Consider the following 22969-nt stretch of genomic DNA (forward strand, 5'->3'; position numbering starts at 1 on the left):
AGTTAAATTACAATATGTGGAAAAACACAACCCATAACAGGGATGTAGTAATGGAAATATTTATGTGAAAGGTCTGGAAAGACACCAAGGAGCAAAAAGCACCTGCTCTTCTTTCCACAGGAATACATAAAATTAACATGCAAAGCTCACTTAGCTTTAATTTTTAATTTTACAAAACTTTCTAATCCCTACTCCCAAATGGGTATGAAGCTAACTTGCATTAATATGGAGCTTCTCCTGTGTGAGTCTTCTAGGTCTAGAGTAGAACCTAGGTTCTACTTCTCTGGTCTGGCTCTAGAGGGGATTTGCACAGAGTTTGTGATCCCTCTGTTTCCTCCCCTCCTGCTGCAGGGAAGAGGATGAAAGTAGAAACATCAGATGGCTGTAGGCGCCCAGCTATGTAGTAGCACAAATACCAGCTGAATGTATTTTTGGTCAGGTACAAAGAAACAAATGGCTGTTGGTTTTTCCAAATGTTGTTTACCCTCCTGATATTCTTCCCAAAACCATCATGTATAAATATGTACTGTATTTACTTCAGTGTATAGCTGAGCACAAACTAAGCAAGGTTCTCAGGCATTGATGTTTATTCTTCACTATGAAGTTCCTGAGTTTTTTTTTAACTGAATGGATCTGAGACTACCTTAATGGCTACTTCTGGGATAAATCTTGCTAAAAATAGATTATCTAGAAATAGAGTGGTGAGAGAGAGAGGCAAAGAGAGAGATGGGAGAATAAAACCAGTTCATCCCTTGATAATGGCATTACTATATTCATTAGGATGGTTTCTGTATGATCTAACTACCTCTTAATAGTCCACTTCCTAATATAAGCATAGATTTCAGCATGCCCTTTTGGAACCCCAGAAAACTGAAGTGCATGCGAAAACAAAACTAATATCCGACAGCATCATAGTCTCTTAAAACCATCAGCTACTAGAACTTCTACCAGGAAGCCATGACACAATTTATATAACAAAGGCATTATCAGTCAATGTCAGGTATGAAAATGGAATACATTAAAATGTTGAGGAAATATTTGATATACTTAAAACAGTGTTGCAGGCCTGATTGAGCTGAGTTCTGGGGGTTTTAGGAATAATTTAGAACAGTGACGGCTTAATCCTGACAGTGAAGAAACAGAGAGGGAGAGGGAGAGAAGCGCAAAATGGGGCATGGGGGAGGTGGGGGAGGTAGTCCCGTCAGAGGCCCAGTCACCTACCTCCTATAACTCAGACCCAACACCTGTGTCCAACCCTTCCAATAATGTCACTAAACTATGGCCCCATCCAAGGATTTAATCTGTTGATGAAATCAGAGCTCTGGCACATAATTCATTCAGTTCCCGAACATCTTCCAAAGACTTTCAGAGGGCTAGAATATAATTAACGTGGGAAAAATATGTGACTATGGGATTGGTTTTATTAAAGTTGGGTGGTTGAGAAGAAAAATTGAAGTTGGGACTGGTAAATTTAAGGTAAAATATCTACTGTACCAGAAACCCACTTGCATTCATATCTCCTTCATGCTGTTTAATGTCTGGGTGTCGCTAACATCTTAATAACCTCTCTGTTCTACAGATTTTATATTCTTTTATGATATTGCCTTATTAAATTCTTAGAAGTTTATACTTAATGTATATGTACCTGCATGCCCAAAAGTTTAGCAAATAAGTCTGGAGTTTCTTTTACACTAAAATTGTTGCCTTATAAAATTCTTAAAAGTTTATACTTAATGTATACATACCTGCATGCCCAAAAGTTTAGCAAATAAGTCTGGAGTTTCTTTTACACTAAAATTCAGGACATATTTTATTTTAAACCATTATGAAACTTACAAGTAGCAGAAACTATGACTCTGTAACCAATAGAATGTTTAAGGTTATAAAACAAAAAGAAAATTCAATGGATAGAAAAATAAACATAACAAAGCTTCCAAATAATCAGGGAATATTTATCTGAAAATGTAAATACTATTCAATATAGAAAGATGTTAAACCTGTTACCTCCACCTTCCTCACTTGTAAATAGGAAAAAATCACTTGTTTCTGAGAGAATGAAAATGTGTGGTACATAATGAGTCTTAATAAAGGTTAGCTGTCATTGTTAGAATGGTGCCATGATAATTAACCATCTGATCATATTTCAAGCTCTGTGATAGAGATCAACTAACCAACAGTGGCAAATATGGCACTCAGAAGTCACAAAGCAAACTTACCTCCATAGTCATTCTTTGGTAGTTAACTTTGATGAGTAACCCTCAAATAAAATTTAAGATCATTTTAAAAATTAGTTTTAACTGAAAGGCAGCACAATATAGTTTTCAATGATTAAACAATTGAGTAACAGTGTGTACACTGAATATATGCTTGTATACCACAGGAAATTTCAGCTCAAAGTGGATCAGGTATAAAACGGTGATTCCACAGGATGATAATGGAACACAAAACTCATATTTCTGTTGATACTGATATAAACAAGTCTGCTTTACTTGAATGCATATGAAAATATGGCACAATGCAGCAGATAGTAAACAATCCTAAATAATGTTGATAAACGATGACATTAATGGTTTATGCAGTTATGGTTTTGTATGTTTTTATCTTAGAGTGCATTCCTACTTACAAAATAATTTACTGTACCTATATTCTCTGTATACCAGCAACAGCCATATATACACATTTAAATGCATATGTATATATTACAGACTTTCCTGACTGTATCAAGAGGCCACAGTGGATGTTTGGCCTTTATCTAGGTTTGTGTAAGTTCACTCTGTCTTTGTTTCCACAAGGATGCCACTCTAGGTTGAAATCTGTTCATTTTCTCAACTTTACCTATGTAGAAACTGAGGCATAAGATTTAAGTAGTGGAGTGATGCATAAAATTGGGCACTATGAGTTGGAGCTGATGCTCATAACAAGCGTGCAAGGTTGTGTTACTAACTCAAACTCTAGGGTAATGTTGACTTGGTGTTTCTTCTACCACTTCCATTACATTTATATATGAAACTTACAGGAACAAAGCCAATGACCATTTTAGGCTATGAAACAATGATAAAAACATAACTGAAGTTCTAAATAATCAAAATGTATTTGTCTGAAAATATAAGTAATATTGAATAATAGTTTGATGTGCAGTTATGGGTCTTGTCATTCTGTAGTCCTTCTGAACCTTAGTCCTTATCTATACAAGGAAACCGTCAAGCATGAGTAATTAGAAAGTTGGGAATTTTTAACCTCTAGAATTCAAGGAGGTGGGAGTAAATTCATTTGCATCTAAAAGTTAACCATGAAAGATGAAAAATGTCTTTCTAGAAACTTGTGTGAAAGAAGTGTTGAGGAGAGAAGGCTTCTGGGTGTTTACATTTTTCAATAGCATCAAAGAAAGAAAAGACTGTGACAAAGGAGACAATTTTGGCATTTGGATGAAAAGGTTTTTAGCAGATGGTATATGTGGATAAACTAGAAGAGAATGACAGGTTCATGGACTTCATATTGTGAAGTGCTGGGGAGAAAGAAATAAATGAAGAATGTTTCAAAGACAGCTTCAAATAAATGCAAAAATATTGAGCATCAACAAGACCTCTAAAGATGACTTTAAAAAATAACTTTTATCACTTATGTGTATATGTTAGAATTCTTTATCATTAATTTAGAACTGAGTAAAACTTATCATTACTCATCATTAGCTTATACTATACTTAAGGCATCACATGGATCTCCAATTTATAATTGGGTAAATTATAAGAATTATGGCCATTAATCTTTTTTTTATTTAACTTGATGAACTTGGGATTGAAATTCTTTTATCCTTGATCCAAGAGTACATTTTTCCTTTTTCTTTCCTGGTAAGAGAATGATGTCATAAAGAGGAGTATCTTAGTTTTGTTCTGGTGCTATATATAAAATACCCTGACAAAAAGCAACTTAGGAGAGAAAGGTTTGTTTTTGTTTTTTGTTTTTTACAGCTTATAGTCCAGGTTACAGTCCATCATTGTGAAGAAGTCATGGTAGCAGGAGCTGGAGACAGCTAGTCACACTGTGTCCATAGTCATGAAAGGAATGAGTGCAGGAAGGAATGAATTTATAAATATGTGCCACTCAATCATCTGTCTCTTTTTCATTCATTCCCAATCTGGGCCATGAAATGGTGCAGCCCACATTCAGGGTATATCTTCCCAACTCAACTAGCCAGCCCTATTAAGAAAAATCTGTACAGGCATGCTCACAGGCCAAGCTAATCAAGACAATTCCTCACTGAGATACCCTTCCTAGGAGAGTCTAGACTGTGCCAAGTACAATCAAAACTAAACAACACAAGGAGCATCAACAACACTGAAGTTTGTGTCTCTTTGAATAACATCATGATGCTAAGTTACAGTATGTCCTTAATTTTGAAATAATAATTTTAAGTTTTATTCAAAATGTTCTGCTCAAGATAAGATATGCCAGAAAAAGAAGCAAAAATGTACAGAACCACAGTATATAACAAATTCACTAAACAGAGTAGATCTAAATAAACACTATCTAAATAACCAAATAACCATATTTGAACTCACATTAAAGGGTATAAATTCTTTCATTCAGGTAATGTCCAAATCAGATAAATTTGGACCTCTAAGAATATTAGAATATGTCCACTGTAGAACATATCATTAGTGACATGTTTGTTGGGCAGTGTCTTTTACTATTTGTTGGTTCAGACTAATTACAATACTTTTCTGAATGCTTAAAGAATTCACCAGACTTAAGCACTATGGCTATCACTCTGTATGCTGTGAATGTGTTGCTCTGATTGATTGATAAATAAAATGTTGATTGGCCAGTAGCCAGGCAGGAAGTATAGTATAGGCAGGATGAGCAGAGAGAAGAATTCTAAGTAGAAGGCTGAGTCAGGAGACGCTGCCAGCCGCCACCATGAGAAGCAAGGTGTAAAGATACTGGTAAGCCACAAGCCACATGGCAAGGTATAGATTTACAGAAATGGGTTAATTTAAGATGTAAGTGTGGTGGTATTGTGTTCCCCAAAATATTGTGTATCCTAATAAACTTATCTGTGGTCAGAGAACAGAAAAGCCACAATATTAAACATAGAGGTTAGGCAGTGGTAGCACACGCCTTTAATCCTAGCATTCCAGAGACAGAAATCCCTCTGGATCTCTGTGAGTTCAAGGCGGCATTGGAAACAGCCAGGCATGGTGACTCATGCCTTTAATCCCAGAAAGCAGCCTTTAATCCCAGGGAGTGGTGGTAGAAAGCAGAAAGGTTTATAAGGCGTTGAGGACCAGAAACTAGAAGCATTTGGCTAGTTAAGCTTTCAGGCTTTGGAGCAACACAGTTCAGCTGAGATTCATTCTGGATGAGGACTCAGAGGCTTCCAGTCTGAGGAAACAGGACCAGATGAGGAATTGGCAAGGTGAGATAGCTGTGGCTTGTTCTGTCTCTCTGACCATCCAGCATTTCACCCCAACAACTGGCTCAGGTTTGATTTTATTAATAAGAACATTTAAGATTCATGCTACATGTAAGATCTAGCTAGCAAGAAGCCTGTGCCATTATGCCATACAGTTTTAATTAGTATAAGCCTCTGTGTGTTTACTTGGGTCTGAGCGGCTGCAGGCCCAAGCAGGACTGGAGAAAACTCTAGCTACAGAGTTATACAGGGTGGGCAGGGAGTACATGGTAGTGTATTATGTCCCTAAAACTACAGGGACAGTCATTCTTAGAAGCATGAGGTACTAACTGTCAGTATCAGACACAGAACTGAGCCCAATTCATGAGCATAGTTCTACTATTGTGTTTCTAAGATGGAGTTATTCACCAATAGATTGTTGTTGTAGCCAGGCCATTCATTTCTGTGCTTCATTAAGAAAGCAAAAAATGCTTGATTTCCAATCTGAGCATTAACCTACATGACTTGTCTATTAGAAGTCAAAGAATAAACATTGAGAAGTAGGAAGTAGCTCAGGACTGAGTCATACCTAAGCTGTGCTTCCACCTCTGGGGGAGAGCACCTGTTAAATGAAGTACTCATTGGTAAAGATGTACAGATTCTCTTGTCCAGACCAAAGATGCTCAGAGACAGCCTTGGTCTTCTTTATTGGTCTTGGTCTTTATATTTTTCCACAACACATTAGAGAGTCATGGGCAGAGCTAATGTTACTGTTAGTTGCTTTCTCAGGCATCGGACAAGTGCCAATACTGCAGAACATTTTAGTGGTAGGAACTGGTCCCACATTGGCTTACATGTGACTCCAGAATAATATCTAAGAGTAATTCACAACTGTGAGCATAGGTTTTTTGTTTGTTTGTTTGTTTGTTTGTTTTGAGACATGGTTTTTCTATGTAGTTTTGGAGCCTGTCCTGGATCTCGCTCTGTAGACCAGGATGGCCTTGAACTCACAGAGATCCACCTGGCTCTGCCTCCCGAGTGCTGGGATTGAAGGCATGCGCCTCCACCACCCGGCTGTGAGCATAGTGTTTATCTTACGATTATACCTTTCCAAGTTTCTCTGTCAATGATGATCTTGTTTTAAAGAGATTGTATAACATTCTACCAAATGTGCTTACTTGGAAGCTTTGATTGATGTACTCCAAAGTTTGGAAGAAAGAAATTTGGCGCACTCTGCCATCTCATATTTAATATCCACATAAGAAGGGAAGATGTGACAATGACAACAGGAAGACCAGGCTGAACATTTGTCCTCTTAGATACACCCAGTGGATATACCTAACTAACTTATCTAAGAGGAGTTAACAAAATGGAAGTTTGAAATCCTCAGATTTATGTTGATCTGTGTCTTGAAAACTAATAGTAGATTATTATATATTTCAATTTTCTAAGTGTAAGACTCATTTTTAGTGTTCATTGGTGGATGAATAGATAAGAAATGTCATATATTGCATGATAGGTTATTATTCTGCTCCTTAAAAATAGTGACACACTCTCATGTGCAGTGGCATGGATAATATACCAAGAGGGCATTAAATTAAGTAAGTCAAGCACAGAAAAGTAAATATTGTGTAAAATCATTCATATGTGGATTATAAAAAGGTTGATCTCATTGAATTTCAGAGTGGAATATTAGCTACCAGTGGCTGAGAAAGGTATGAAGGAGTGGAGGTTGGGAAAAAAAACACAGCTGTACAGGAAAAAGCAAGTTCTGTTATCACTATAGTCATTCTTTGATTTGATTGTAAGACAATATGTAGATACATCAAAACATTACACTATAGCCCTTAAACATATTTAGTAAGTGTTAGTGAGTCAAAACCAGAAAGAACATTTTTGTTCTGAGACAGGCTGTCTTCTGTTTCAGCCTCCCTAGTGCTGGTATAGCAGAGTTTACCACTGTACCTAGCTTGAAAAACTATTTTCTTTAACAGAATATATAACAAACATGTTGAAGTAAACCATCAGGGTTGTGTTAATTCAATAGATTTAAAGGCTCTAAAATTAACTAAATAAGGCAACTAAACATGTGTTTGCTTCTAGGCCCCCTTATGTGAGTCTCATGTATTTGTTTGGGATTTTATGACTTACATAAATGAGCTCAGAGGAATTTATCTTTTACACTGACTCTGAAGCCTTCAATTTTTTGGCTTGTACTTCCTTCTCATCCTCTTTTAGCCTCAAAAGAAGAAATATGCTGAAAAATCATTTGAAATTGGGAACTTTGAAGCAGCTCTTGTCACTCACCCCCCTTGTCCTTGCTTCAGAGCCTCCCCACTCAGCCATGGCAGAGAATGAAATCCAGCTAATGGAAATGGCCTCTTGTGTAAACCTTGCCCAAGAGTTCTCAGTGAGAGTTGATTTCTTATAATTCGACCTGAAAGATCCAAAGAAAATTTCTACCAACATGGAATTGCTTGGAAATTCTTTGCCTTAATAGTAAAAAGTTTGGAGAAGAGTTAAAATCTAGAATCAGGTATCTATCAAAGGATATACTAAGGTCATGTCACTCTGTTCTATGAATAAAAGAATACTACATTGATATTTCTGTTGCATACTTTATTATATCAATACACTTAATGAACACATATGATAGTACCGATTACTATGGTAAGTGATTGATAAAATTCAACTAGTCTAAATAAATAAATAGAAAAGTAGTAATTTTGAACTTCATTTTAGAGAGCTATATACCACAGGAGCAGAGAGACAATCAGAAGAAAAAAATAAATAAGAAATGACAAGCTTTATAAAACTTTCTATGTAAACATAATATGAATCATTAAGATTGAACTGAAGGAGAATTTCATTTTTATCTTTGAGTTTGTTTATATGGTGTATCACATTGACAGACTTTCGTATGTTGAACAATCCTTGCATCCCTGGAATGAATCCTACTTGACCATGGTGGATAATTGTTTTGATGTGGTCTTGGAGTCTGTTTGCCAGTATTTTATTGAGTATTTTTGCATCAATGTTCATGAGGGAGATCGGTCTGTAGTTCTCTTTCTTTGTTGTATCCTTGTTTGGTTTGGGAATCAGGGTAATTGTAGCCTCATAGAAGGAGTTTGGTAATGTTCCTTCTGTTTCTATTGTATGGAACAATTTAGAGAGTATTGGTATTAACTCTTCTTTGAAGATCTGGTAGAATTCTGCACTGAAACCATCTGGTCCTGGGCTTTTTTTGGTTGGGAGACTTTTAATGACTGTTTCTATTTCGTTAGGGGTTATTGGACTATTTAAATAGTTTATCTGGTCTTGATTTAATTTAGGTATGTGGTACCTATCCAGAAAATTATCCATTTCTTTTAGGTTTTCCAGTTTTGTGGAATAGAGGTTTTTGAAGTATGACCTGATGATTCTCTGGATTTCCTCAATGTCTGTTGTTATGTCCCCCTTTTCATTTCTGATTTTGTTGATTTGGATGCTCTCTCTCTGTCTTTTGGTTAGTTTGGATAAGGGCTTATCTATCTTGTTGATTTTCTCAAAGAACCAACTCTTTGTTTCATTAATTTTTTGTATTGTTCTTTTTGTTTCTATTTTATTGATTTCAGCTCTCACTTTGATAATTTCCTGGCATCTATTTTTCCTGGGAGACTTTGCTTCTTCCTGTTCTAGAACTTTCAGGTGTGCTGTTAAGTCACTAGTGTGAGATTTCTCCAGCTTATTTATGTGGGCGTTTAGTGCTATGAATTTCCCTCTTAGTACTGCTTTCATAGTGTCCCATAGGTTTGGATATGTGGTGTCTTCATTTTCGTTGATCTCTAGGAAGTCTTTAATTTCTTTCTTTATTTCTTCCATAACCCATTGGTGATTCAGTTGGGTATTGTTCAGTTTCCATGAGATTGTAGGTTTTCTGTAGTTTTTGTTGTTGTTGAAATCCAACTTTAGACCATGATGGTCTGATAGAACACAGGAGGTTATTCCAATTGTTTTGTATCTGTTTAGATTTGTTTTGTGACCAAGTATGTGGTCGATTTTAGAGAAGGTTCCATGGGGTGCTGAAAAGAAGGTATATTCTTTTTTGTTAGGATGGAATGTTCTGTAGATGTCGATTAAGTCCATTTGAGTCATGACATCAATTAAGTCCTTTATTTCTCTGTTAAGTTTCGATTTGGGGGATCTGTCCAGTGGTGAAAGTGGGGTGTTGAGGTCTCCCACTATTAATGTGTGGGGTTTTATATGTGATTTAAGCTTTAATAATGTTTCTTTTACATATGTGGGTGCCCTTGTGTTTGGGGCATAAATGTTCAGAATTGAGACTTCATCTTGGTGGATCTTTCCTGTGATGAGTATGTAATGCCCTTCTTGATCTCTTTTGATTGATTTTAGTTTGAAGTCTATTTTGCTGGATATCAGGATGGCTACACCCGCTTGTTTCTTAAGACCGTTTGATTGGAAAGTCTTTTCCCAGCCTTTTATTTTTGGGTAGTGTCTATCTTTGAATTTGAGATGTGTTTCTTGTATGCAGCAGAAAGATGGGTCCTGCTTTCGTATCCATTCTGTAAGCCTATGTCTTTTTATAGGTGAATTAAGTCCATTGATATTGAGGGATATTAATGTCCAGTGATTGTTCATTCCTGTCATTTTTTGGTGGTGATGTGTGTGTACTTTTCTTCGTTGGGGTCTACTGCTGTGGCTTTATCTATTGCCTGTGTTTTTGAGGTTGTATCTGACTTCCTTAGGTTGGAATTTTCCTTCTAGTGCTTTCTGTAGGGCTGGGCTTGTGGATAAATATTGTTTAAATCTGGCTTTGTCATGGAATGTCTTGTTCACTTCGTCTATGATGATTGAAAGTTTTGCTGGGTATATTAGTCTAGGCTGATATCCATGGTCTCTTAATGTCTGCATTACATCTGTCCAGGACCTTCTGGCTTTCAAAGTCTCCATTGAGAAATCGGGTGTTATTCTGATAGGTTTGCCTTTATATGTCACTTGGCCTTTTTCCTTTGCTGCTCTTAATATTCTTTCTTTATTCTGTACATTTAATTGTTTAATTATTATGTGGTGAGGGGACTTTTTTGGGGGGTCTAGTCTGTTTGGTGTTCTATAGGCTTCCTGTATCTTCATAGGCATTTCCTTCTTTAAGTTGGGAAAGTTTTCTTCTATGATCTTGTTGAATATATTTTCTGTGCCCTTGAGTTGGTATTCTTCTCCTTCTTCTACCCCTATTATTTGTAGGTTTGGTCTTTTCATGGTGTCCCAAATTTCTTGGACATTTTGGTTCATGACTTTGTTGACTTTAGTGTTTTCTTTGACTGATGAATCTATTTCTTCTATTGTATCTTCAACGCTAGAGATCCTCTCTTCCATCTCTTGCATTCTGTTGATTATACTTGCATCTGAAGTTCCCAATCGTTTTCTCAGATTTTCTATTTCCAGCATTCCCTTTGTTTGTGTCTTCTTCATTTTTTCTATTTCCCTTTTCAGGTCTTGGACTGTTTCCTTCATTTGTTTCATTGATTTTTCTTGATTTTCTTTCAGTATTTTATTGTTCTCTTCCAGGACTTTTTGATTTCTTCTAATTTGTTTGCCCTTTCCTCTAGTTGTTTACAGCGTTCTTCACATTTTTTTGTCTTTTCCTCTACACGAGCCTCTAGCTTCTTCATGATGACATTCATAAGGCTATTTTCTTCTGCTTCTTCCAATTTCTGATGTTCAGGTCTAGGTGTTGGAGGAGGGCTAGGGCCTGGTGATGGTGTATTGCTATTCATTTTGTTGTATGTGTTTCTGCCTTGACGTCTGCCTATCTCCTTGTGGTTCGTTCTTGGCCTTATCCGCACACTTGGTTCAGACAGAGCTGACAGATTCAGGAAGTCTCTCTCTCTTGTCCAGATAGGAGCTCTCTTGTCCAAATTGGAAGTCCAGGGCAGGATGGGAGCTCTTGTTCAGAAGGGAAGTCCGGGGGAGGATGGGTGCTCTTCTCTCTCTCTCTCTCTCTCTCTCTCTCTCTCTCTCTCTCTCCTCCAGATGGGAAATCCGGGGCAAGATGGGAGCTGGGGGCCAGCCTCTAAGTCTCAAGAAGAGGCTTGGGGCTCGGGCGGATGGGCGTGGGGGCAGGGCGTGGAGACTGCAGGGTCTGCCAGGGGTCTTGGAGAAGGGGATCCTTCCCGGTGGGGCTAGAAGGAACCTGCCCTGTGACCAGAACCTGGGGCCAAGTTGGGCAGGTCTTCCCCGGAGTGGCTGGTGCCCAGGGATAGGGTCGGGAGCAAGCTAGGGCACTCACCTGTGCTTCAGAAGGGAAGTCCGGGGCAAGAGGGGAGCTGGGGGCCCGGCCTCTAAGTCTCAGGAAGAGGCTTGGGGCTCAGGCAGATGGGCGTGGGGGCAGGGCGTGGAGACTGCAGGGTCTGCCAGGGGTCTTGGAGAAGGGGATCCTTCCCGGTGGGGCTGTGCTTCAGAAGGGAAGTCCGGGGCAAGATCGAGAATTTCATTTTTAAAGGCAGGAGTTTAATGCAATGAATGAGGTAGAGTAGAAAATAGTTGGATATTGTAATCACAAAATAGGTCAAAGATGTAGAGAAAACATTCACAAAACATAAGTGCAGGTGCTTTCACATTTGTGCTGAGGTGTTCTCAACCCCTAGCTGAGGGGAAACATAATGAGATAAGAGTTTCCAGAGCAGTCAAGTTAAAATAAAAGAAAGAAAACCATATCTGCCATTATCAGGATATGAGTAAAGTCCTGTCCACATGGCTGTAAGACTCCACAGATCTCACAACTTTAGAAAGCCAGTCAGCAAAAATGTTTAATATTAAATATGTACACATATTTTTGACTCTTAACTTGATCATGCAAATCTATGACATGAAAAGCAAACGTGACCATTTCAGCATTATTTCCTGCTGGAACACCCTGTGGGGGGCAAGGTAAATATTAATGTATAAGAGGGAAATATGTTCCATCCATATTACAGAATATTTATATGCAACAAAGTAATTGAAAAGAGCTGTACTGGTTGGCTTAGGGAAGTTCCAAGAAATCTTCTTGAAGAATGGAAATTACTCATTCTATGTCATTTCTTTAATTCCTACTTTAAATTAAAAATAGATTAGCATTTTTATTTTAAAGATAGTTCATTTGTGAATATATAAAATTGTACAAAAACAGAAAGCAAACTCCACATTCATGCATAGTCCTCCCTCCCAAGGTAACCAGCATTAGCATTCTAGTTTATAGACTTGAGGTGGGCTGGAGTCAAAGAGAGGAGGTCTAACATAGGGCTTCATGCTAGCCTAGAACTTACTATGCACTCTAGTTCAGCCTCAAGTTAATGGTGATCTTTCTGCCTCAGCCTCCCAGTGCTGCGATTTCAGTTGTGAACCACCTTCCTCAGCCTGGTTCAGACTTAAAATGTGGACACAAAAAAACAAATATTGTCTTATATGATATTTTTGTAAATTGTTATCTTTCATGTAAGTTGTAAAGGTACCCCCTTAGTAAGAATATAGCTGTCTAAACAGGATTTGAACAGTGACAGCACTGATAGGTATGCTAACAGGGAAGGGACAATTTTACAGTGCCTCACCCCTAGAAAAAGAAGTACAGATAACTTACTGCTCAAAAAAAGTAAATAAGTCACGGATGAGCCCCCCATCTGGTTATCCAATGCTAAGTGATCAGCCCTGAAGTCATGTACACATAAGTATCACTAATCACACATCAATGTGTTGTGTTTATTTATTTATTCATATATATTTATGCAACAATAATAATCATTAAAAGAGGCCATGAATTTGAGGGAGAGTGAGGAAGCACATGAGAGTAGTTAGAGAGAGGAAAGAGAAGCATCATTAAACTATTTATTGAAGAGTCATTGATGTTCAAATCTTAGATGGTCTTTTAATAAAAAATCCAGAGCCAGATATCAGAGTGAAAGCTGAAAGATCAGAGAAGCAGAACAGTCAGCCACTAGTTCTTACCTCCTCGAAATCCTCGACCTAAGGAGAGTGAGTTCCTGTTTTCTCATGCCTTATATACCTTTCTCTGCCCTGCTATATTATTCCTGGGATTAAAGATGTGTTTGCTTCCCAAGCAAAGGCATGAGATCTCAAGTGCTGGAATTAAAGGTGTGTGCCACCACTGCTTGACCTCTGTGTCTAATCTAGTGGCTGGCTCTGTCCTTTGATCCTCAGGCAAGTTTATTAGGGTACACAATACATCACCACAAGTCATTTCACTGTAAGACATTGGTCTAAGAGTTAGTGTAGTACGACAATGGAGTGAATTACTGATGACTTGAAGATATGATGCAGGCGCAACAGAAGGCACAGAGTGTAATGCAGCATAACTTAAATAGTGCTGCAGTTTCCATGAATTGCTGGCAGGATTCTGAAATCCATATGTGGATGAAGCCTTGCCGACAGCACAGTGAAGCACATCACTGATGGGGGCCTGTTTCCTGTGATAAGGACTCACATGACTACAAAGAAATGCGGAGAAAACTGACAACAGCACCTATCACAGTGCCTGGTACAGCATAAACATTTTCCATGGCAGTAATTTTTCTTGTTGTCATTTGTACACTTACTCAAATTCTATTTTGTGATTGACAAAATACAGAAATATTTCAAGCATTTTTGAGCTCTTTATATATTTTCTTCTTACTATTTTATTGTAGAAGTACTTAAATGTGCAGAAAAATGGAAGGACATTAAAAGAATAAATTTATTTTATGATCTACCTATCAAGCCATCTTATAATACATCTGAGGAGATCTATTTGATTGCTTTGGCTTACTTCTTTTGATATTACATATTTTCTCATCCAATAGGTTTTCCATGCTATTACAGAAGACAATGAACTATGAGAGATTGGAAAAAGTAGACTCTGGGAGTAATTAAGTAATGCAGCTAAAGTATTAGAAACTGCTTTCAGTGTGACTTATGATGACGCTGACTTGGGTTACTCAGCCAATGTAGCATTTACCAAGTCTAAAGATGGGCCTGCTTTTTCTGCAGTTTATGAAATCATGAAGTAGGCCCATGACTTCTATTGAATTGCTTTCACTTTGGATGACTTTTCCTCTTAATGTGAAGAGGTCTTTAATGCACAGCATATTTTCTTGTTAGTGATTGGTCTTCCCTCTTTATCTCAGATTCTCATCAGCTTTCATGCTTGTATACCACTCCTGTCACTAATACTGACTCTGCCTTCTGTTGACAGTCCTTCATAAGAGGCCTTCTCCCTCATTTCCTCTCATCTACTAAGAGTGGGTATAGATTCTGGCTCTTCTGTGTAATCTGTGTTACCGGGGCCTCAAAGCCATTCAGTGACCTACCGTTGCAATGCCTGCCTTGGTCCCTGGAGTTGAGTGCTGTCATCTGTGTTGAGTTTTTTCTAACTTGAGTTGATTCTGGTCAGCTAGTCCTCTCAGAATCCTCTGGCTTCCTCTTGAGATTTCACAGCCACATTGGATTTCCTCTTATCACGTGGGGATCAGTTTGTTCCATAAGACAGCAGAAGCCCAGCTTGATACTGCCCACAATCTGGCTTTTCTAAGAAGTCTGCCACCAAGCTTCCCTACTCCTAGATCATCCTAATGACATGAACTCACGTTTTCTTTCCCCAGGCCAAGGAAGAAGGGGAGAGGGAGTCTGGCCCACTCTCAGCGCTCAGTAGTGTGTCTCTTTTGTTCTTCACTAGTCTGCTCTTCAAGTCTTGTTTCCTTTAAGTTGGACAGAGTTCTCATGTCATCACACTCTCTTCCTCACCATATGGCCTCATGTGCTAAGTTCTCCAGACTCTCACTTCTTAGATCCCCAAATGCCACTCATCATGAATGAAGCTATGCTCTTCCGAGTGGAAAGCTTACTTTTATAAGTTATTTTTCCTTTGTCTTTTAAAACTTCCTTCTTGAGATGTACTTGTCTTTGTTCTAGAATTTTTCTGCTTGGAGGAAGTGCATGTATGGATGTCACAGAATTATCCACCTCATTTCAAAGATGAATTAAGGTTCATTTAAGTAGCTATATGGTTTTCAGTTTTGCAAATTTAAAACCTCAAGATCAAAATATGTATTAGTTGCATCTAATTTGTCTTTGTTAAAATTGGTAAACATCATAAAGAAGGTGAATTCTATCCAGTCATCCTTTAGGAAGTCACTGTCATTCTATAAGTAGCAGAATCTGGAACTGCAGGCAGTTAGAAATGGGAAACAAACTTTTAATATTTCACAATAATATGCACAGAACTACATGTGCACACATATCTGCAAATGAAAATATATATGCAGGAGCATGTATATGGTCTACTTGGAAGCAGTCCCAATAACCTTAGTGATTCTTATGGATTCTCAAGACATCTCATTTCACACATGCTAATGAATGCATCAGTCCAGAATGCAACATAGAACCCCAAGTTCTCTGTTCTAACCTACCCGACCCCTGTCTCCTGGATATCATGCAGAAGCTTGGGGACCCTGGTGAGGGTGTTTTGCTGCCTCTGTTGCCACTTTCACCTGCCAAGGTCATGCTCCAGTGTAGCAGGAATCTTAAAAAGTTCTTATTAATAAAATCAAACCCGGGGCCAGTTATTGGGGTGAAATGCTGGATGGTCAGAGAGACAGAACAAGCCACAGCTAACCTCACCTGGCCAACTTCTCAGCTGGTCTTGTTTTTTCAGACTGGAAGCCTCTGTGTCCTCATATCAGAATGGCTCTCAGCTGAACTGTGCTGCTAGAAGCCTGAAAGCTTAACCAGCCAAATGCTTCTAGTTTCTGGTCCTCACGCCTTATATATCTTTCTGCTTTCTACCACCACTCCCTGAGATTAAAGGCTCACTTTCTGGGATTAAAGGCGTGTGTCACCATGCCTGGCCATTTCCAATGTGGCCTTAAACTCACAGAGATCCAGAGGGATTTCTACCTCTAGGATTAAAGGTGTGAGTGCCACTATTTTCTAGCCTTTGTATCTAGTGGCTGTTCTGTCTCTGACCTCAGGTAAGTTTATTAGGGTACACAATATTTTGGGGAACACAATACCACCACACTCCAGTGATTCACATGGAGCAAAGTCAATCCAGTGAAGGAAGAAGCCCCTCTCCTGTCTTTACACCACCGTCACCCTATCCAGGTTGTTGAGGTGCTTGTCTTCTGTGACATCATGTGGGAGAATGAACTTTTTACCTCTTTCCATTTTCCCACTGAAGCCTTCTCATCATAAAGTAGTGCCCCCGATCTCCCTATGTGTGGGATGAGAAGAAAATGAATAAGAACATAAAGAAACAATCTAAAATATGGAGGTACCATCCAGAGTGCATAGGAGCCGCAAACACCAAGTGCCGTCTTCACTATTCGCTTGCTGACTATATTTTTCCACCCAAAGAGACTTCCTGGCACTTTGTTGTTTTGGAACACAAGCTCTGGGTTGTTTTTTTTTCCAAGTCACTTGATAAAGATTTATAAAGTAGTAAAATGAAGTGCTCAATGCTGTAGAATAATATGTATCCCGGGATGGGTCAAGGAATTTGCATGATGAAGATAGAATTGTGAATGTCTAATTTGTAGATGGTTTAGGAAAAACAGAAGGCAGAGTAATTTTTAATCCTAGAGAAAAAAAAACATAATATATTTCTAAAAACACAACTTAAATGATAAACACTGCAATACTATTTATTCTATAATATTTTTACAACTTGACATCCTTTAACTTATTGAAGTATAAACAGAAAATCTAATTGCTGATTATTTCTTAATTATATACAATGGGAATGACTTTTTATATGTTCTACTCTAGAAACTTAAAATTATTCTTATTTTCATATAAATAATATTTTTGTTGAAAATATACATACAAAGAAAAATATAAAGCTAAATTCTTATCATACAAATTACTTTGGTATTAATATTTTACACTTTGCTATGTAAAATATTAATACTTTGTAAAACTGGTGCTGTATTACAGATACTGCCATGTAACCCTCTTTCTTCTTTGCAAATCCAGGAACAAATCTGAGATTTCATGAAATAGGCCTCAATGACATATTTCAGTGAGCTTGGTTGAAACTGATTTCTTCATTTCTTCTTCAAGCAAACAGATTTTAAATTTGGGGTATTTGAGGGCCACACAAGTGACCTGGACTGGGACGTCAAGCCAGGGGTTAGCTGTAGAGATAGGGTCTTGTCTGCTCAGAACGTAGGAAACGAAGTGTTCTCCGTTGCCACCTGGTCTTGAAGTTTTTCTTTCTTCCTCCATTTTGCTCAGCTTCCCTATCCCATTCCTTCTCCTCCCTTTTTCATTTCAGATGATATGCTCTTCTGAGGTGACCCTCTGGGGTGGTCCCATAGGTGGGAAACTGTGCCCTCCTGTCCACGTTCCCCTCACATACAGTAATTCAGATACCCAGGGCTTACCAGAAAAACATGGGCTAAAACCTGGCCTTACCCCGCAGACTCCTACTGATGTTACTGATTTCACCCTGGCTTTGATGTACTCTTTCCCATCTGCCAACTTAGCAAGGGAGTTAAAATTCACTTAATATTTTATTCAGAATTTGACTGTTTTTAATCAGAAAGATTATTTTGTGAATCTCTTCTGCCATATGACACAAATGAAGGTCAAGAATATTTACTTTCAAGATTAAAACTATGTCATGTGTATTTATACAGGGAAGTGGTGCTTCATTTAATTTAAATGTTTATGAACAGCACATTAACTGTCAGTGAAATTTCTTTTGAAAGCTTGTAATATCATACTACAGAAAATAATACTTAAACTGTATTTTGAATACTTGCTAAGCGTGAATTGTATCTTCTTTTTAATTAATAGATTCCATAGTCATCATTTTATTTATAGAAATATCAAGGGAAAAGTACAATGTCCTATATTCAAATGATGAGATACATGTTTGGCATTGCATATTGTTAAAATATTCAGAAGAGGAAACATTTTATATTGAGATCACATCTAAAATACATGTTCAACTCATGTTCACTGTATTAAATTAGGACCCTGGTGAGTGTAGCTGTTTTTCTATGACCACAGTGGGAGTGATCACTAAAATTGACTATTATAAATTCTTCTAAGGTAGTCTAACTTGTTTATTTCTAGAATAAATTTTATTATGCATATTTAAGGCACATACAGCATAGTGTTGTGGGATACATGTAGATAGTAAAACAGTAACTATGGCAGAGCAAATTAATATACCCGTCACCTCATAGACATGCTCATTTTTCACTTACTTTTTGTTTTTGACAGAACAGCTAAAATCTACTCATTTGGCAGGAATCCCAAATGCAGTGCAATTTTATTAATTACTGCTCTCGTGCTGCACATTATCTCCTCACAGTTCTTCATTGTTCATTTCTCCTGTTTGTAACCAGGGAGCTATACCCGCCTATTGCCCATGCCCACACTCCTTGTGTCCAGACTCATTTCTATTTATATTTGAACTTAAAAAAATTCCACATATAACTAAGATCATTTCATGTAGTTCAATGTCCTCTGGTTTCTGTATTTCTTGTAGCATGGTGTGACAAATATCAGGATCTCTTTGTCAAAGGTTTAACATTCCGTTGTATAGATTGTTCATCCGTCTGCTAGTTGGACACCTATGTTCATATCTGAGCCATTGTGAATAGTGCTGCAGTGAAAATGAAACTGGAGATATCTGTATAACATGGTCAGTTCAATCATTCATTGGTTATTTGCACAGAAGAGGGATTGCTGCATCATAGGACAGCTTTGTTTTTAATATCCTTAGGAATTACTGTTCTGTTTTGCAAAATGGCTACAGCAATCCATATTCCTGCCATGAGTATTCAAATTGTCCCCTATCCACATCCTCACCAAGATTTTTCTCTTTTAGCCTTTTTAGACTTTTTGTTCCTAGCTGCATCTATGTGTAGGAGCAATGGTCTCAGAGCTTTGCTTCTCATCTCTGGTGGTCAGTGACACTGACCATCTTCCCACATATGTGTGCTCCACTTGTCTTTTTTTGGAGTGACACCTGTTCAGATCCTTTGCTGTCATTGTTTAATTTCATTTTGCTTGTCTGAGTCCTGAACTTTTGTCTAATGTCAGTGGAGCTGTACATAAACACATGTCAAGTTGTTCATAGCCTGTATGCAACAGAGTGTCCTCAAAACTAATGGATTTATGAAGTTTTTTTTTAAACAATAACTATAGTACCTGAATAACAAGGCTGCGTAAGTCTATCTGTGGATTATTGCTATGTATAATGGTGACCAGTAAATATATGACTTTCATCTTTATTTCAGAATGTCACCTTACAGATAAACATGAACTAGATATGGGCACTGTATACAGTAGTGACTTACAATGATTAAATATTTGAATTAATATTATACTATCAGTTTTAACATCTTTGTTCTTGTGATTGAGCAAATGTTACATCTAATTTATTTCAAGTATTCTATATATCAATGAAACTCAGTTCCTGACATAATTTCTTTCAACACATTTTTTAAAAGATTTATTCTTATTTATATTTATGTATTTTTGTGTGACTGTATGCCACTATGTGAGGGCCCCTAGAAAGGCCAGAAGAGGGCAGTGGATCCCCAGGAGCTGGAGTTACCAGCCACTGTGAGTCACCTGACTTGGGTGCTGGGAAATGAACTTAGGTCCTCTGGAAGAGCAGCAGTGCTCTTAACCACTGACTCACCTCTCCAGCCCCTTCTCTCAGCTCTTTGGTCGAACAGTGACTTTGGCCAACAAGTCAGTTGGCAAGATATAAAAGGTGGGACACGATAAAAATGAAGGAAAGATGTCCAGTTCAATTTTTTGGCATGCTTTAGCACAACCAAAATTCATTTTCTGTAATATACTAGGATTTTGAAAACCATCATGTATTTCCATTGTGTTAATTGATTGAATATTTATTAATGTAGTCATATATTTTGTATTGTAGTGAGTGGACATCCGATACTCAAGAGAGCTAATATCCAGACTGCTGGCAAGTTGGTGGCTAACTCCATAAGAGAAAGGAAAATGAGACAATTTTATAAATCATGAGAAGTGGAATAAAGTTTTCAACACAGTACTCCTTTAAATGGTTGAATTGATCTCCTCAGAAGTGCATATTAGTAATGACCACAGAATGATTTGCTATCAACAAGGATAAAAGACAAACATCTTTGCATATGCAAAATGGGACATTGACAAGTTAGTCCATTATTTATAAGTGTGTTTAGATGAGTACTCTTTGTCTTCTTAATTAAACATCTACTAATCATAATGAAACTGTATAGTGTCACTTACTGCTTTCATTGGACTGAAATCTGTTTCTGCTCCACTGCTAGTAATGGTTATAAACTTTAAAATTCTCAGTTTCAAAATCCTCAATTCTGATGGTTAAGATTTTTAATTCATCATTTTTTATTCTTTAAAAAATTCTGTCAGTGTACTATTTTGCTAAAATGAACCATTTCAAATAGTTTATTTTTCAGAATGTATCTCATCACTTAAGTTTTTTTACTTGTTTCTGAAAAATGTGTCTAAATCATATACCATTAAATCATATACCGTTTTTCCATACTCGCTGTCTTTCCCTGACCTCATTACTCATTCTAAAGGGAAGAGCTGACATCCAAGATGCTATATATCTGATATTCCTTACCCTTTGTGCTGCAAGAATTTAAAGCGCAGTGGCCACAGCATCAGTTCCTTAAGAATCTTGAGTTTAGTTTTATCCATATGTCCATCCTTACTTAGATTTATACTTAACTTAATGGAGGGGATTAGAGAAGCAAAGCAGGAATAGTTGTGGACAAGCAGAATCCACCTGCGGCACAGACATAGACGTAAGTAATCATGGGTGGCAGGCATTTGGGGTTTTCAACTTTCGTAACATTGACATATTACTTCTGTAATATCCTTTTCACTCTCATAATGTAGCTTACTGTAGGAATCCACATGGAAGTCATGGGAATGAACTATGAAAGTCTATGTCTCAGTAAACCAGAGCCAAGGTAGCCTTTAAGCCATGAGGAAGACTAACCAGAAAATTTTAGCTCTTACATCTGACAAGGAAGACAATACTGGTTACTAGCTAAAGCATAGTTTATGTATGAAATTAAATTACATATTCTTCTAACAGTTGTAATGAAGTTCACTTTCGTGTGAAAGATATTCATTATTTGTGTACTGAAAACAGGAACACACAATCAAACACAAGAGGAAAATGCAAACGTGACTTAAATCTCAGTATGGCCAGAGCCCATCAGACTGCTTCTGGCTATGGGGTTCACAGATAACACATTGGCTGCTATTCTAAAACATTAGGAGAAAGACAATGCAGTGATCATTAAAGGTTCTTATGGGCCCGAAAAACAAGATCTTCTAATAAGCGTTACATAATCTCTGTAGTAAATAAATGGCAATATGTATAGGAGGTAATTCATATAAAATCACATTAAAGGTACTTTACAAAAATAAAACAAAATTTAATTATGAATATAGTATTGGGGGTAGAAAATAAAAATACTTTTAAAAAATGATTTCTATCGTCTCTGTCTCCTACTTTTGACTATCATTGGTTTTCAGCAAACTAAAGTAGGGCTTCTGAATGTTTTTCAGAAGTGTAGGCCTACATTAAGTCCCCTGACAATATGTCTCTCCAGAACTGTGGAAGACAGTATAAGGTCAGGAAAAGAAGCCTTCACTTTTCAATAGTCAGATTCTATATAAAAATTGGCACTTAGTGCTCATCAAAGAAAAAGAAATATTGGATCTGCTCTAAATGTCCATTGTGTTTTGGAGCCAACTACCTGATGGAAGTCATCACTTATATGCAAATGAACTGTCAATGGCTTGCCACAGTTGGCAGTCACTGGACTGTGAAGGGTACGTCTTAATAAGAACTGAAGCTCTTCACATACTTTGATTTACTGGAAATAAAATGGAAAAGTCCTTTGAGACTACAAAGGACACTTGTTTCAGATAAAACGTCTAGACAGTAGCAATATATTTATGGCTTTTATTATAGCAGAACTGCAAATTAAAACGGAGTGGTGAGAAAGTCCCTGTGACCCAGCTAAATTCTAAAGCACTGCTCTGGCTAGAGTAATATGATCTTTAAAATAGCTAATCCAACTAAACAAGAGCCCTTTAAGGAACAGGCGTCAGACATGCAAGGTCAAGATTTGGTTTCTTACATCTTTTAAAATTGTTTACATCTTACTTTTTATAGTTTTTATATTTTTATAGTATCTGAAAAAAACTATATCTTTATTAATTAATTCAGCTATTAAAACAGTTGAACATTCAGTTTCTGTGAACCTGAAACATGGTTCACAACTCAAACAATTCCAGTGTAAGAAAATTATTCCTTTTCTTTCCAGCATCACTTACAAAGCACAGATACAAGTAGAATGCTTAATTCTCTGTAACTACTTACGTTATGTTGTTCATAGTAATACTATAGCCATAAAGTGTTTTCACCTATAGTTCTCCCTAATTATAGAACATTTATAGATAGATCAACCTTTTATTGGTTCATTCATCATTCAAGACATGCTAATTTTTTTTTTTTAAATCCTAAACGTCCTGCTGTTT

The 22969-nt window shown here is 37.3% G+C and overlaps 1 protein-coding gene across 2 annotated transcripts in view; it reads left to right on the forward strand.

The window, feature by feature from the left end:
- The window catches only part of Iqcm (IQ motif containing M), a 467544-nt gene extending 446888 nt beyond the window's left edge, over window positions 1-20656 (forward strand). For both annotated transcript variants that reach the window (XM_059264269.1, XM_059264270.1), the window contains one exon: window positions 20325-20656. In XM_059264269.1, coding sequence (XP_059120252.1) covers window positions 20325-20428 — 104 coding nt within the window. In that variant the 3' untranslated portion in view covers window positions 20429-20656. The remainder of the gene's footprint in view (window positions 1-20324) is intronic.
- The last annotated feature ends 2313 nt before the right edge of the window (window positions 20657-22969 follow it).

Source organism: Peromyscus eremicus, chromosome 5, assembly GCF_949786415.1.
Source record: "Peromyscus eremicus chromosome 5, PerEre_H2_v1, whole genome shotgun sequence".
Classification (NCBI taxonomy): Eukaryota; Metazoa; Chordata; class Mammalia; order Rodentia; family Cricetidae; genus Peromyscus; species Peromyscus eremicus.